Source organism: Trachypithecus francoisi, unplaced genomic scaffold, assembly GCF_009764315.1.
Source record: "Trachypithecus francoisi isolate TF-2019V2 unplaced genomic scaffold, Tfra_2.0 Lachesis_group6, whole genome shotgun sequence".
Lineage (NCBI taxonomy): Eukaryota > Metazoa > Chordata > Mammalia > Primates > Cercopithecidae > Trachypithecus > Trachypithecus francoisi.
Window position 1 is genome coordinate 126,556,596 of NW_022681471.1, and position 13,867 is coordinate 126,570,462.

The 13,867-nt window shown below is 40.5% G+C and overlaps 1 protein-coding gene across 1 annotated transcript; it reads left to right on the top strand.

Moving 5' to 3' along the window:
- The first annotated feature begins 4,016 nt into the window (after window positions 1-4,016).
- On the top strand, window positions 4,017-13,397 carry FAM9B (family with sequence similarity 9 member B). Its single transcript, XM_033201520.1, has 9 exons — window positions 4,017-4,263; window positions 5,020-5,136; window positions 5,957-6,077; window positions 6,257-6,288; window positions 8,068-8,167; window positions 9,006-9,117; window positions 10,504-10,602; window positions 12,885-12,985; window positions 13,095-13,397. Exons 2-8 carry the CDS (start codon window positions 5,109-5,111, stop codon window positions 12,951-12,953), a joined length of 561 nt encoding a protein of 186 aa, XP_033057411.1. The 5' UTR covers window positions 4,017-4,263; window positions 5,020-5,108; the 3' UTR covers window positions 12,954-12,985; window positions 13,095-13,397.
- The last annotated feature ends 470 nt before the right edge of the window (window positions 13,398-13,867 follow it).

Here is a 13,867-nt window from a genome sequence, read left to right on the forward strand (position 1 = left end):
GGCTTTTTCGTTATTATTTTTCTGTTTTAAAGACAAAAAGCTCCATTAATTTCAATTTTGTTGGATTCAATATGGTCAGTGTACATTGAGTGCTCCATATTATACAGATACCTGCGAAACTGTTCTTGACCTTCAGATGTAGTTTAATGGGGAATATGACTTCCCAGATAACTGCAATATAAGGCAAATTTCCCATGACAGATAAAAGCTCTAAATGGGTTGCAAAGAGAAAGAGTGTCTCACTTATTTAAAAGCACTGGGTGAACGGCTGCATTAAAGAGGAAACATTTAGGGTAGGTTTAAAATTCTGATAGGATTTGTCTGCCTAGGAAGGAACGTTAATAATATCAGAGGCATGTGGGGTAAAGTTTGGTTTTCCTGGAGAGCAGTCAAATAAAAGGAGAGCCATGTGACAAACTTGAAACGTGTTTGAAGTCCGAATCTGGAGGTCTTTGGAGGTTGGCATTTGGAAAATGCTAATGTACCTTTGTTCGGATTTGGAACATTTGTGCCTTGTGAAGAGCTCGACTTTGTGCCTGATATGGTTTGGCTCTGTTTCCCCACCTAAGCCTCATGTCAAATTGTAATCCTCGTGTTGGAGGAGGGGCCTGGTGGAAGGTGATTGGATCATGGGGTCAGACTTCCCCCTTGCTGTTTTCGTGATAGTGAGTGAGGTCTGGTTGTTTAAAAGTGTGTAGCACCTTCCCCTTCACTCTCTTACTCCTGCTCCGCCATGTGAAGATGTTGCCTGCTTTCCCTTCACCTTCCGCGTTAATTGTAAGTTTCCTGGGGCCTCCCCAGTCATGCTTGCTATACAACTTGTGGAACCGTGAGTCAGTTAAACCTCTTTTCTTCATAAATTACCCAGTCTTGGGTTCTTCATAGCAATTTGAGAATGGACTAATACAGTGTCCAAGCCACTCATTAGTCTGGTACATCATTTTCCCTGACCCCTTTCCTCATGGACCCAGTCACAACATCTTTATGCCTCTGTTTTTCTGTATCTGGATATAATAATTTCTTTTAAATTATGTTTTAATTTAATTTCCCTATAATCTAATTCCTTAATACATTTAGATTGTTTTAATAAAACAAATGCTAGTTTGCACATAAAGATAAACGAAATGTTAAAGTATGATACAAATATTCTTACTGGGAAAGTGTTCATATCAGAATTTGTTAAAGGAATGTAAAACATAGAAAATATAAATAAATCTTTCTGAGATTTTGAACTTAGCCTTCTCAGATTCCTACTAACTGCAACCAGGTTCAGGCTCCCTTTATACCAAAACCAAACAAACTAACAACAAGAAAAGACAATACAAAAGAAAGATAGAATTTTGAAGCACTCTTAAAGACTTCAAGGAGACATTGTTAAAGTTTCATTTTAAGAAGTGTGAAGAAAAGTAAGAGGAGTTTATGTTATTTAATCTGTAGAAAAGTAGCTGAGGTATTCAGTAGAATATCATGGGCCAAGACTGAACTCATTCTCTGAGTGTGCATAGCTCCTAGGGCAGGAATTCAAAATGATCTGGAACTGAAAACAGCCTGAAACAGCTCTAAGGTGGCTTTTTGCAGTGCTCTGGGCAACAGTTTCCAGACCACAGCTCCCTTTCTCTCTTCTCAAATACAATACCATTATGCTTTAATGCACCAGAATGGAACATTACCTTCCACGCTTTACTCACACTGAATGTGAAAAATATATCATGTGAACATTTATTTTAAGTTATGAAGATACTTTGAAGATCATTTAGTGCTGTCTTTCATATTAAACAAACAAACAAAAAACCAGGCCAGGCGCAGTGGCTCATGCCTGTAATCCCAGCACTTTGGCAGGCCGAGGCGGACTTGAGGTCAGGAGTTTGAGACCAAACTGGCCAACATGGTGAAACCCCGTCTCTACTAAAAATACAAAATTAGCCGGGCTTGGTGGCGGGCACGTGTAATCCCAGCTACTCTGGAGGCTGAGGCAGGAGAATCGTTTGAACTCAGGAAAGGGAGGTTGCAGTGAGCCAAGGTGGCGCCACTGCACTCCAGCCTGGGCAACAAGAGCAAAACTCCATTTCCAAAAAACAAACAACAAACATCTCACACACACAAACACATTTACATGCAGGCGTGTACACACACAACAACAAGAAAACTTTTCTCCTATTTGCTAATGTAAGTCTTTCTAATTTTTTAATCTTTTGGGAAACTGTAGGTAGACTAGAAGATAGTAATAGCCAAGGAATTACTCTAGGATGTGATGAGGGTTCGTTGGTTGAAAGTGAAAGAAAATGCTCACTCTACTTCCAAGAGAGCAATTTAAGATATTATGCCTGTATCCAAGACAATACCTTTGTATTTGGTCTCTCCTGGACAGACAGAGTTTAAACTCCCATATCACTCTTCATTTTCATTGATTGTTTTACTTTTATTTTCTACGGTTTTGGGCTTAGGCATGTTGATGCTGTGTTAAGCACAAAATGATTCATGTCAGATCGTCAGAGTAGATCGTGCCCTTCTCTTGTTCTGTGTACTCTACCTTTAGTTTATTCATTTATTTTTTGCATTATTTTACATTTGCGAGCTATCAATTCCCAGATCCATATTTTCCTTTTCTTCATATTTGCCTGACATGTATTTTTTGTATCATTTTGTTTTCGCTCCATTCTTACATGCAGCATATACTTAGATTTTTATTTTGATCCAAATTGGAAGTCATTTTCTTTAGATTGTGAGTTTATCTCATTCATATTTCTTGCTCAACAGATTCACTTGGCCTTAATTTTGTTCCTTTATGTTATGTTATGATCCCTGGAGTATTTTCTTTATTTTCCAACTTTTACTACAGGATTTGTGTACTTTGTGTGTGCTCTTTTTGGTTATATAGACAATTAAGGCTGTGGATTAGTTTTCCTGATGACTGCCTTTATAATTTCTTTTCTTTTCTTTTTTTTTTTTTGAGGTGGAGTCTCGCTCTGTCGCTGGGGTTTCACCGTGTTAGTCAGGATGGTCTCGATCTCCTGACCTTGTGATCTGCCCGTCTCGGCCTCCCAAAGTGCTGGGATATAATTTCAATAATATAATGAAACTCTATATCTTGATTTACAAACTTTAGGCAATATTTATTTACTCCCAACTCCAAAACAACTCTCCCCCTGTTATAGGGGACTGGAGGTGGGAAAAAGCTGAGTTAACGATAAGTATTAAGGCATTAATTTGTGGGTGAAGGTTGTGGCATATGTCTGGATAAGTCTGGAGTATGAGGGTTTGTGGGCAAGTCTGGGGCATGAGGATGAGAAAGAAAAGTAGTGAGGAAACAAAAATTGTTATGGGCAGGACACGGTGGCTCACGCCTGTAATCCTAGCACTTTGGGAGGCCAAGGTGTGCAGATTAATTGAGGTCAGGAGTTCGAGACATGCCTGGACAACATGGTGAAACCCTGTCTCTACTAAAAAAAACAAAAAAACAAAAAAAACAAATTAGCAGGCTTGGCGTTGGGCTCCTGTAATCCCAGCTTCTCGAGAGGCTGAGGCAGGAGACTCACTTGAATCCGAGAAGTGGAGGTTGCAGTGAGCTGAGATCACGCTGCTGCACTCCAGCCTAGGCGATAGAGCGAGACACAGTCTCAAAAACAAACAAACAAAAACGATAAAAGCACAATCCATTGATTGAAAAGGATGCAGCTGGGCATGTTGGAAGCACACAGGGCATGGGAGGGAGCCTGGGCCCAACCCATAGGATGATGGCCATTCTAGCCAAAGGGGCAGGGGTGGCTGGAAAGAGCCCCAGGGTGAGGTTCTAGGTCCTGTCCACTTGGCCTCCATACCAAGTCCTTGTGTCCCTCCCCAGGAGCAGAAGCTGAAAGAATGTGGGGACAGAGGCCCCAAAGGGCCAACCCCACCTCAGTCCACAGAAACCACGGGCTGTCACTTAGGGGAAGGGGAAGGGCGTGCCAGCAGGTGGCGTGGCCCCACATGGCCTGTCACACGCATGTGCACTGAGCCGACCAATCAGCGAGGAGCGCAGGAAGTCCTGTCGGCAGCTCTCACGAGAACTGAGTACCTGTTTTCTTTTCTTTTTTTGTTTTTTGTTTTTTGTGTTTTGAGACGGAGTCTGGCTCTTGCCACCCAGGCTGCAGTGCAGTGGCGCTATCTGGGCTCACTGCAACCTCCGCCTCCCGGGGTCAAGCAGAGAGGACCCGTTTTCTAAGAGATCCTAGTGGTGCTGTTGTCTGCAGGTTCTTTAAGGGCGCCACATCAGGGGTCCCTCAGGTGAAGCGCTCGCGGTGGGGAGGCGGAAACGCAGGCATGAGGCCCTCTGGGAACCAGGGTGTGAAGCGCTGGGCCGCCCACTGACCTGTGAGGAAATGCCCCTGGCGTGGTCGCCTGGGACCTGGGTCCGGGCGAGGCCCTGAGGGTGGGCTGGGGTGGGCCAGGGCAGGGAGGGAGCTGGAGCCGCCTGGGTGATCCCTAGGGCCCAGGAGGGCTTGTGCATGTGCTGGGGGAGGTGCGGAAGGTGGGGGGAAGTGGGGGTGGGGCGGGGGTGTTGTTGGGGACAGTCTGAGTGGGGCCCTCCTGCCCGGCCTCCCATCAGGACAGGACACTTGGGGTCATCAGGGGTCCCCTGTGCATCCAGGCGGGTGAGTGACAGTGCAGCCCCTGACATTCCTCTGGAGGTGGCTGGGGAGATCCTGTGTCACCCGGCAGCCCTCTCAGCCACACGGGGTCGCTGGGGCACCCAGAGGTAGGGCTGAGTTCTGTCCCAAAGGTGCGGCGAGGATCCCGTAGACGCCGTGGAGTTCAGGTTTGAGGGGCAGCTGTGAGCTCTGCAGCCAGCCCCGGGGACAGGCTGGACGGGCTGGACGGGCCAGGACAGGAGGGGACACTGGCATCTTTTCAGTCCCCTCCTGCTCCCACAGGAGACCCAGGGCGTGCCAGCCCCACCCTTCTTGAACCTGTGATCCCAATGGCTTTCCTTTCCGATGCCAGGTTTCCTTTGCTTCCTTAGTGTGCCTTTGCCCTCATCAGGTTCAGGGATCGCCTCTAGCTTCCCAGGACAGCCAGCCACGGATCCTGTGGGCAGGAGGGCTGCCAAGGCCCAGTTGGAGGCTCAATTTATGGCGGCCCGGGGGAAGAAGCATGCAGGTAAATACAGCCCAACGTGACCCGGAAGAAGGTGCACGCCCAAGACGACGGTCTGTCTGCTTTCTGCGCTGGGGGCACAGGGGCAGCCCAGCCCAAGGACCCGGGCCCCTTCTTGGCTTTGGAGTCCATCGTGTACGTGCTAAGATGCCCCAGGTTTTCAAAGCAGGCTCAAGGGCCTTAGGCTTCCCGTGAAAGGCTCCCCCTCATAGCAGGGTTACAGATGCTCTCAGAGCAGCTCTTCTCCATCGATGCAGTCATGACATCCAAGGGGTCTGACCTGTAGTACGTTGTTTACTGGGACTTGAACCTGAAGGGCTTCCAAAAGTGCCTTGATAAAATGGTCAGAAGCCGGTGATTCCATGTATAGCTCTGCTTTAAAGCCTTAATTGGCAGATAGCCAAAAAAAAAAAAAGTCTACAACTAGTACATTTCTCCACAAAAAAAGTCCACAACAGCGTCTTCCTCTAAAAAAGATTTGTCTTTTAAATTTTAATGCAGGAGGCCGGGCGCGGTGGCTCAAGCCTGTAATCCCAGCACTTTGGGAGGCCGAGACGGGCGGATCACGAGGTCAGGAGATCGAGACCATCCTGGCTAACACGGTGAAACCCCATCTCTACTAAAAAATACAAAAAAAAAAACTAGCCGGGCGTGGTGGCGGGCGCCTGTAGTCCCAGCTACTCAGGAGGCTGAGGCGGGAGAATGGCGTGAACCCGGGAGGCGGAGCTTGCAGTGAGCTGAGATCCGGCCACTGCACTCCAGCCTGGGCGACAGAGCAAGACTCCGTCTCAAAAAAAAAAAAAAAAAAAAAATTTTAATGCAGGAAAGGATCCAGTCAGTGATGAATGTGAGGAAAGAAACCCTTTTACAGAAACAAGGGAGGAAGATGTAACTGATGAGCATAGGGAAAGAGAACCTTTTGCTGAAAAAGATGAATACATGGGGTAAAGTGTTTAAGTCACTTTTGCCTGTCGGATAGGGTCTTTTAGGAAAAGTCAGCTTTGGACCATGTCATCACTGTTCTATTCTGTGCAGAACATTTCACATAAGACATTTCTTTTCCCAACAAACATGGCATTTTGTGTAGTATTATGCTAAAATTTTGATGTAACTTTTTTTACAGGACTAATACCAAGAAGCCAGAAGATACTGCAGGTATGTTTTAGGAGTTATCTGTCGTTTATGAAAATTGTTTTCAATCATGCAACTGTTGCAGTAAGTTATATGAATTAGTGGACGACAAGACTGTCTTAAATGGCTTATCATATGTAGCATTTAACATACGTATTTAATGTAATCTGTTTGATAAATTTTTCTTACCTCTTTGATTGTTGATGTGGAATGTGAGAATGCTTCTAATAATGGTGAAGCGAGATGGATGGCTTTTCTTTCATACACGTGGAAATTTAATTGTTTGGAGAATATTAGAGGACACTGGAGGAGAAACAGCTGTATTCGTTCCTTTTAGTGTACACAGATTAAGTCATATATCAGGTTTCTTTTAAGCTTTCACTTTAAGTTTGGGGGTACATGTGAAGGTTTGTTATATAGATAAATTGCATGTCACAGGGTTTTGGTATACAGATTATTTTGTCACCCAGGTTATAAGCATAGTACCTGATCGGTGGTTTTTGATCCTCACCCTCCTCCTACCCTCCACTCTCAAGTAGGCCCAGTTGCCTGTTGGTCCCCTCTTCCTGTCCGAATGTACTCTAGAGTTTTTAATATGAGTTTTTCATGTTCTTAATTTAGCTATTCTATTGTCACAGCTTTCTGATTTTGTTTTCTTTGAAGTACAAGAGAAAATTGAATTCTCTAAAATCATTTTCTATTATTATTCCAGTAATAAACTGTGTAGTACAAAAGTAAGGACAACTTTTCTACCTAGTGAGAAACATGTAATTGGATCCAACAACTCATAAACTTTATATCGCTGTATGAAATATTAGTTGCACTGTTATAGGGACCATATTTTCAAAAAAGTTTGAGAAAATTTCTGTAAAGATGATGGAGACAATGCTCTTATTTTTGAAAAGCTCGATTCAGTTTTCAGCTCTTCGATAGCGATGATTCATACAAGCAGTATATTTGGAAAGCTTTGCTCTGCTTGGTGACAAAGTGTCGGTTTTGTGAGCTGCCTAATACATTGGGCGTTATAGATGGAGACTGTATGTAAAAAATATTTGCATTATGGTACAGATCTTTTATGATTGCTGAAAACGATTTTTAGCAATTGATGGTAGATCTCTGATGTGAAACCATGTTTAGGAAAGCATTCCTTGCAGAATTACAGTTTTCTGAAACACAGCACTATGGGTACAAATGTCATATAAAAAGCTGCAAGAAAATATTTTAAAAGTGTTTTTGAGTGTATTTCTTTACCTAAACCTAAATTTTCATACTTATGGCCATGGCTTCTTTTATTAAAATACAGTTAATAGCATCAATCACTAGATTGCTTAAAAATGCTTTTCTTATTGTGTATTAAGTTATTTCTACCCTTTTGATGGTTTTATTACATGATACTTTTTTGTGTGCTTTACATAATGAGTTGTGCAGTATTTCATGGAAACATCTCCTTTGAATTGTAGGACATTTTGTAAATGTAGAAATTAAAGTCTGTGCTTATAACCCTTTCTGCACATTTAAAAAATAGAAACTTTTAATTATTTGCTTTTTTTCATCATCTGTCAATTAAGTGATTTTCAGTTATACCAATTGGAATAGAAATACGAATATTAATACCTGAAAGGTTTTACAGAAAATAAGTGAGTAAATCTTGCTTTTTGAAATGATTTTTGAATTTTATATTTTAAATATCCTTCTTGTATTGCTGAACCATAATGTCGCATATTGATGTCAGTATATGCAAATAAACTACTTTTCAACATTAACTTTTAATCCATTTTCATTTACTGTCTAATGACATTAAAGAGGATCTTACTGCAAAAGGAAAAAGGATGAAAATGGATAAAGCTTGCAGCAAAACAAAGAACAAAAGTAAAAGTGCTTTGAGAAAAAAACAACTTAAAAGGTATGACTGTTGGCTTTTTTGCATAATGATATTTATATCATTTCTTTGTATTTGTTGGTGCAAATAATTTCAAAAACTACCCTGTACATATTGGCGTCTCTAGTGAACAACATATTTTACTTGATTGTTCTCTAAGCAGATAAGTTTCTTTAGTTTTATAACCTCAGTTTAACAGAATTAAGAGATATTACCTAGAAGTCAATGAAGATGACCTCTTTTTGCCTTCCAGATAAAAATAGTCTTCCTGTAAAAATGTTTATCCATTCTAGAAATATGGTAGCTGCATATAAGATAAATGTTCTCAATGTTTAGTCTGTAGACTTAACGATACTCAATTATGTAGAAAGGGATAACCTTATGTTGTAAATAAGTTATCTATTTTAGTTAAATTGTTTTCACTATTTCTTTTACAAAATCATTGGTGTGCCAAAGTGGAGAAATAGTTAAGTGAAGTATTTGTTTTGGGAAATCTTACGGGATGAAGGCTATGATATTCTTGAACCTACTTATGAGAACCCATATGTTATTCAGTAAGAGGAAATGAAAAGTAAATTGCTCTTAGAGAAAATGAATGTTTCTGGGAAATTTATAGTGCAGTAAACCCTTCTTTGTCTTCAGCAGGTAAAGAATGTAAGATAGCTGCTCTAGTAGTCAGGAAGGAAGGAATCCTTTCAGAATGAGAGCAACTCATTTCACCTTTTTCCGAAAAGAAGATTTCAGCTGCTATTACTCCCTTGCTACTTTATAGGATAAATTATGTCAAGTCAGTTGGGTTTGAATAGGATTAATTTTTCATCTCTCTATGACATATGACCGTGTTACTTATTATGTGTTACAGGCAGAAACGTGATTATATGCATTCTCTGAAGTTGCTGAATGTCCTTGAAGAATACATCACAGACGAGCAGAAAGAGGGAGAAGAAGAAGAGGGAGAAGAAGAAGAACTAATTGTTGGTATCAGGCTTAGCTTTATGTTTAACCTGTTGTATCAATGTCTCAGGGAGAAATAGTTCATGCAGAAATTCGGCAAAGAAGGAAGAGTGCATGAGCCCAGAGAGGGGGCCCGTTAGTGGACTCATGTACCAGGGGAATATAATTGCCACGCAGCATTAGGGATCCAACTGAAGTCAGCATCATAACGATGAAGAAGTTGAAGTGAGCCCAGTTGGAGTATTTGTGTAAGAGCAGCTGTAGGGTTGGAATTTCCTGGGTTGGGGTGTAGCCAAGCACGTTGATAGAGGGAGAGTTGGGCAGGGAATAGACGCAGGGATGGGGATATGATGACTGGCCGTGGAGTTTCAGCTGGAGCTGAGTTACCTGAGCACATGGGGTGGGCAATGGGCAGTAAACAGTGCTGCATTCAGTGGGTGTCAGGTCCCGACAGACTCCTGAGCTGTAGTACTGAAGTGAGTGACCTACAATGGCAGGGAGGTAGTGGCTGTATGTTGGGAAGATGGAGAAACAGCTGACTACAGTGGTTCAAGGGCTGGGACTATGCAGCCACACTGCTTGGGATCCAACTCCAGCTTGACCATTGCTAGCTCGGAAACCATGGAAAAATTATTTATCTCTGTGCTAGCTCGGAAACCATGGGCAAATTATTTATCTCAGCTTACCATTGCTAGCTCAGAAACCATGGGCAAATTATTTATCTTATCTACGAAAGGAGACATGGTAAGAGTACCTACGTCAGAGTTGTTTGGAGGATCAAAAGGTTTCTATGTAACGGGTTTATTTAAGTTTTTCAGGATGTGATCTGACCATGGTTGCTCTTTATCATTCCTATTATTAATATTACGTAGGTGTTGCAGTCATTGGGAATGACAAAATCTGAGGGATGACTGTGCGAGTGAGTGCCACGTAGAGGAGAGGAGAACACTGTTGTTGGAGATTAGGTCAAGGTGCAGAAAGGCCATCATTATTGGGTGGTTCATCTATGTGCATACTGAAATGACCAAGATTTAATACATGCTTAAAATCCTAGAAAGAATGTTTCTTAGTTAATTTCTGTATAGATCTTACCTATCTGTGGTCAACAAATTATAGGAAGGTTCACCAAATACTCTTCATTGGAAATCAAGAAATTAGGACATACGTGTTGAATATGTAAAAGTAAGAAAATTATTTACTTAATGACTGATGAAAAAGGTTAATACATCATTTTTAGCATGTGATTGGTGAACACAGTTGTTTAAAATTGGTCCTAAATGTTGTCTAAAAGAAAATGTTCAGAAGCATTGATTTAAAGAGTATTCCTTTAAAGCTAATGGAGAATTGTGTTTTGTAAGTATTGAAATTTACCCAATTTTTATCATTATTTTGTTGTGGGATTCTAGAAAATATTTCAAGAACAACAGAAGAGGTGGCAGCAATATAGAAGTGTTAGGGGAGAGAGGCTGAAAGAGATGACGCTGCTACGTGACCAATTCTTAAAGGTTTGTTCTATTTGGTAACATAATACATTATAAAATACAACACGTGCATAATAGAAGAAAGTCTGCTTGTTTTTGAATGTATGGAAAGACATTTTGGTTATACATTTTAAATTAATTACCATTTTCACTTTGAATGTATTGTTCCAGATATAATATTATGGTAAATGTATTTTTAGGATTCATGAATAGTTTGTGGGAGTTATTTAGAACAGGAAAAGGTAAAGTGGAAATTTTATCTAGAAATATACATCTTATGTATAAAATTGACACTTTATTAACACATTAACTTATTTATGCTGGAGGTTGCAAATTGTTTTTGTGTATGAAAAATCAGACCCTGGCGATGACCTTGAGCAGTAGGATATACATGATTCCCACAAGCTTAGCGTTCCAATAATGGAACACTAAGGCATAAATGGGTTTTAATGAAGATACTATTTTCAGTTTTCAGAACATCAATGACAGATCTATGGTGGAAGGCAGGAAGTCCATAAATCTTTTCTGGATGTCTTTTTTACTTGTGTTGTTTCAAGAGTTTTAGTTAAATAGGAAGTAGGCAAGTGTAACTACTGAGTGTCTCTTTTATTTCCTGCTGTAATACAGGAGCGTTTTATGGCATATTCACTCACAAAATTATTAGTAATTGTTTTACATGACAATTTGTAATCATAAGAGATGGTTCAGATGTATAACAGAATGGGAAAGCCAGCAGATTATTAACACGTTGTGAATTGTGAATTATCTGCTGTCGTATAGCACATTAGCAAGTTGTCATCGGACAATCACTTATTCTTCATGTAGATGTATATTATTTAGGTAACAGTGGAATTCTTTTCTGGGAAATAAGGTATTCATTTTAATAACCTTGTGAAAAGACATGTTCATATGTCACTCCTCTACACTAACTGAGATGTGTTAAATAAACTGAGAAAAGAGTTTGAAAATAAAATTTTCAAGAAAGTTGAGGATGATCTATACACAAACAGTTATTTAAATAGAAGTTACAAGTAGAGAACATGTTGCTATAATGCTCCCCAGGCACCATTTATTAATTGGTATGAACATGAGACTAGAAGTTTTCCTGTAATGTTAATGCTACATGTTACCACTTAAGGTAGGAACTTTGCTATCATCTTGGACTCTTCTGAGTCCCTTATCCTTCCCATACAGTTATCATGAGGCAAGTTTTACCTCTGTAATAGCCCTTAAATTTCTTTTTTTAAAATTCCCACTGCAGCTGCCCTAGTTCAAGACCTCATTCTTCCTTGCTTGCACTATTAAACTCTTTTCTGAGTTCTCTCTTCTCTTCTGAGCCATCCTTCATTGATCGGCAATATTACCTTCCTACAACCCTCCCCTTCCTAAAATGCTTCCTAACCCTTCGCTCTTCCCAGCCTGTCAGTGGTGCCCCGTCTCAGTTCTTAGATATTCAGAGACTCCCCACTGTACGTGACCCCTCTTCGGCTTGTTTTGCTGCCCTCTGTCTTTGCTCCTGCCTATCCAGGTTGACAGCTTTCCCTGAAGGAATTCACTGTTACGCTCATGCTTTTCTCATGCTCTTCCCTCACAATGCTTTAAACATTTTTTGTTGACCAATTTGAACCTTTTGCCAACTAAGTCAACATCAGTCTCCATTTTTGGCTACACATCTGAGTGAGTTGCCCTTCCATAGCAGTTACATGAGTTTTGTATTCCTTTTTTTTAATTTGCACATTTGCTCATGTCACAGGAATATGGAAGATTGTGTATTCATTTTTTATGTCTTCCTCAACGTTAATATACAACATTTTAGGGAGTAGGAACTGTTGAACTATTTGTTGAGTAAAGAGTATATATTTCAAACATAGTTACATTTTCTCTAACTTGATGAGGTCATATCACCGACCATTTTATCCCTTCAATGGAAACCATGTTATGTAGACTCTTGCTGATAATACATGGGTCACTACCTGCTGAAAAAATATAATATTTCATGATATAAGTCTGCCTGTCTTTTTCTGTCTTTGCTCCATCTTGACCTTAAAATGTTCTTCAACTCATTTTATTTAAGCAAAGTACATGACTGTTGGACCTGCTAAAAAAATATGTCACTGAAGTCTGCATTAAAAAATTTAAGTGGGTGTTTGGAGCTCCATGTATTGATTATAGTTTGTTCTATTTGAAATGAATAGCCAGCATCCTTTGAATATTAAAAGCTGTTTCCGTTTGACATTTAATTAACTCTGTTTAAAATGCGAGATGTAAAGTGGTGGTTTGTCAGTGAACTAGACTTTTTCTTTTAGACTCTTGAGAACTTTGAAGACTTTTGTGACAGAGTTTTTTCTGATGAAGACAGTGAACTTGACAACTAGACATGTTTTTAAATAAAATTGTGTCGGAGACTGTAAGTAGTGCATATTTAATATTAAAAACTCAGGATTGATGTAAGCACTGGAATATTTTATTTGCAGAAATGTGTATCACAGTTACTTAAATTTTTTTTTTTTAAACAGCTTTTGGAAGAGTTGGCACTTACTCAGTTGTCTCTTCAACCTCTGTTATTCTGATGACTGAAGAAAGAACTTCAACCTATGTTATATGATACAAGCACAACTTGAGCTACAGTAAACTACATGACAGTGTTTTGATAATTCTTGTGTAAGTCGGTATAGCTCCTCTGTCATTTGTCTGTTACATGCCAGACCTCGTTTCTATGATCTGTTGAATGAACCCTAGACACTTCTGTGAGAAAGCAGCAATTGCACAGTTATGTACATGGTCAATTAAATTTTAACATTAAAGATAATTTAGATTTCACTTTGCCTCTGTGGATCTGTATCAGTTCCAAAAGTGTAGAAAGCACGGGCATAGAAAAGTACATTTTTCTCTAATAAAAGAAGACAAAGCCTGCCAGGTGCAGTGGCTCATGCCTGTAATCCCAGCACTTTGGGAGGACGAGGCAGGTGGATCACTTGAGGTCAGGAGTTTGAGACCAACTTGAACAACATGGTGAAGCCCCATCTCTACTAAAAATACAAAAATTACCTGGGCATGGTGGCATGCACCTGTAGTTCCAGCTACTCAGGAGGCTGAGGGAGGAGGATCGCTTGAACCCGGGAGTCGGAGGTTGCAGTGAGCCAAGATTGTGCCACTGTACTTCAACCTGGGCGACAGAGCAAGACTCTGTCTCAGAAAACAAGAAGAAGAAGACAAAAGCTGTCTTAACTGTGCATTCTTTTGTATTTACTCATTAGGATAAAGAGGCAATTCCAATGAAAGTAGGACT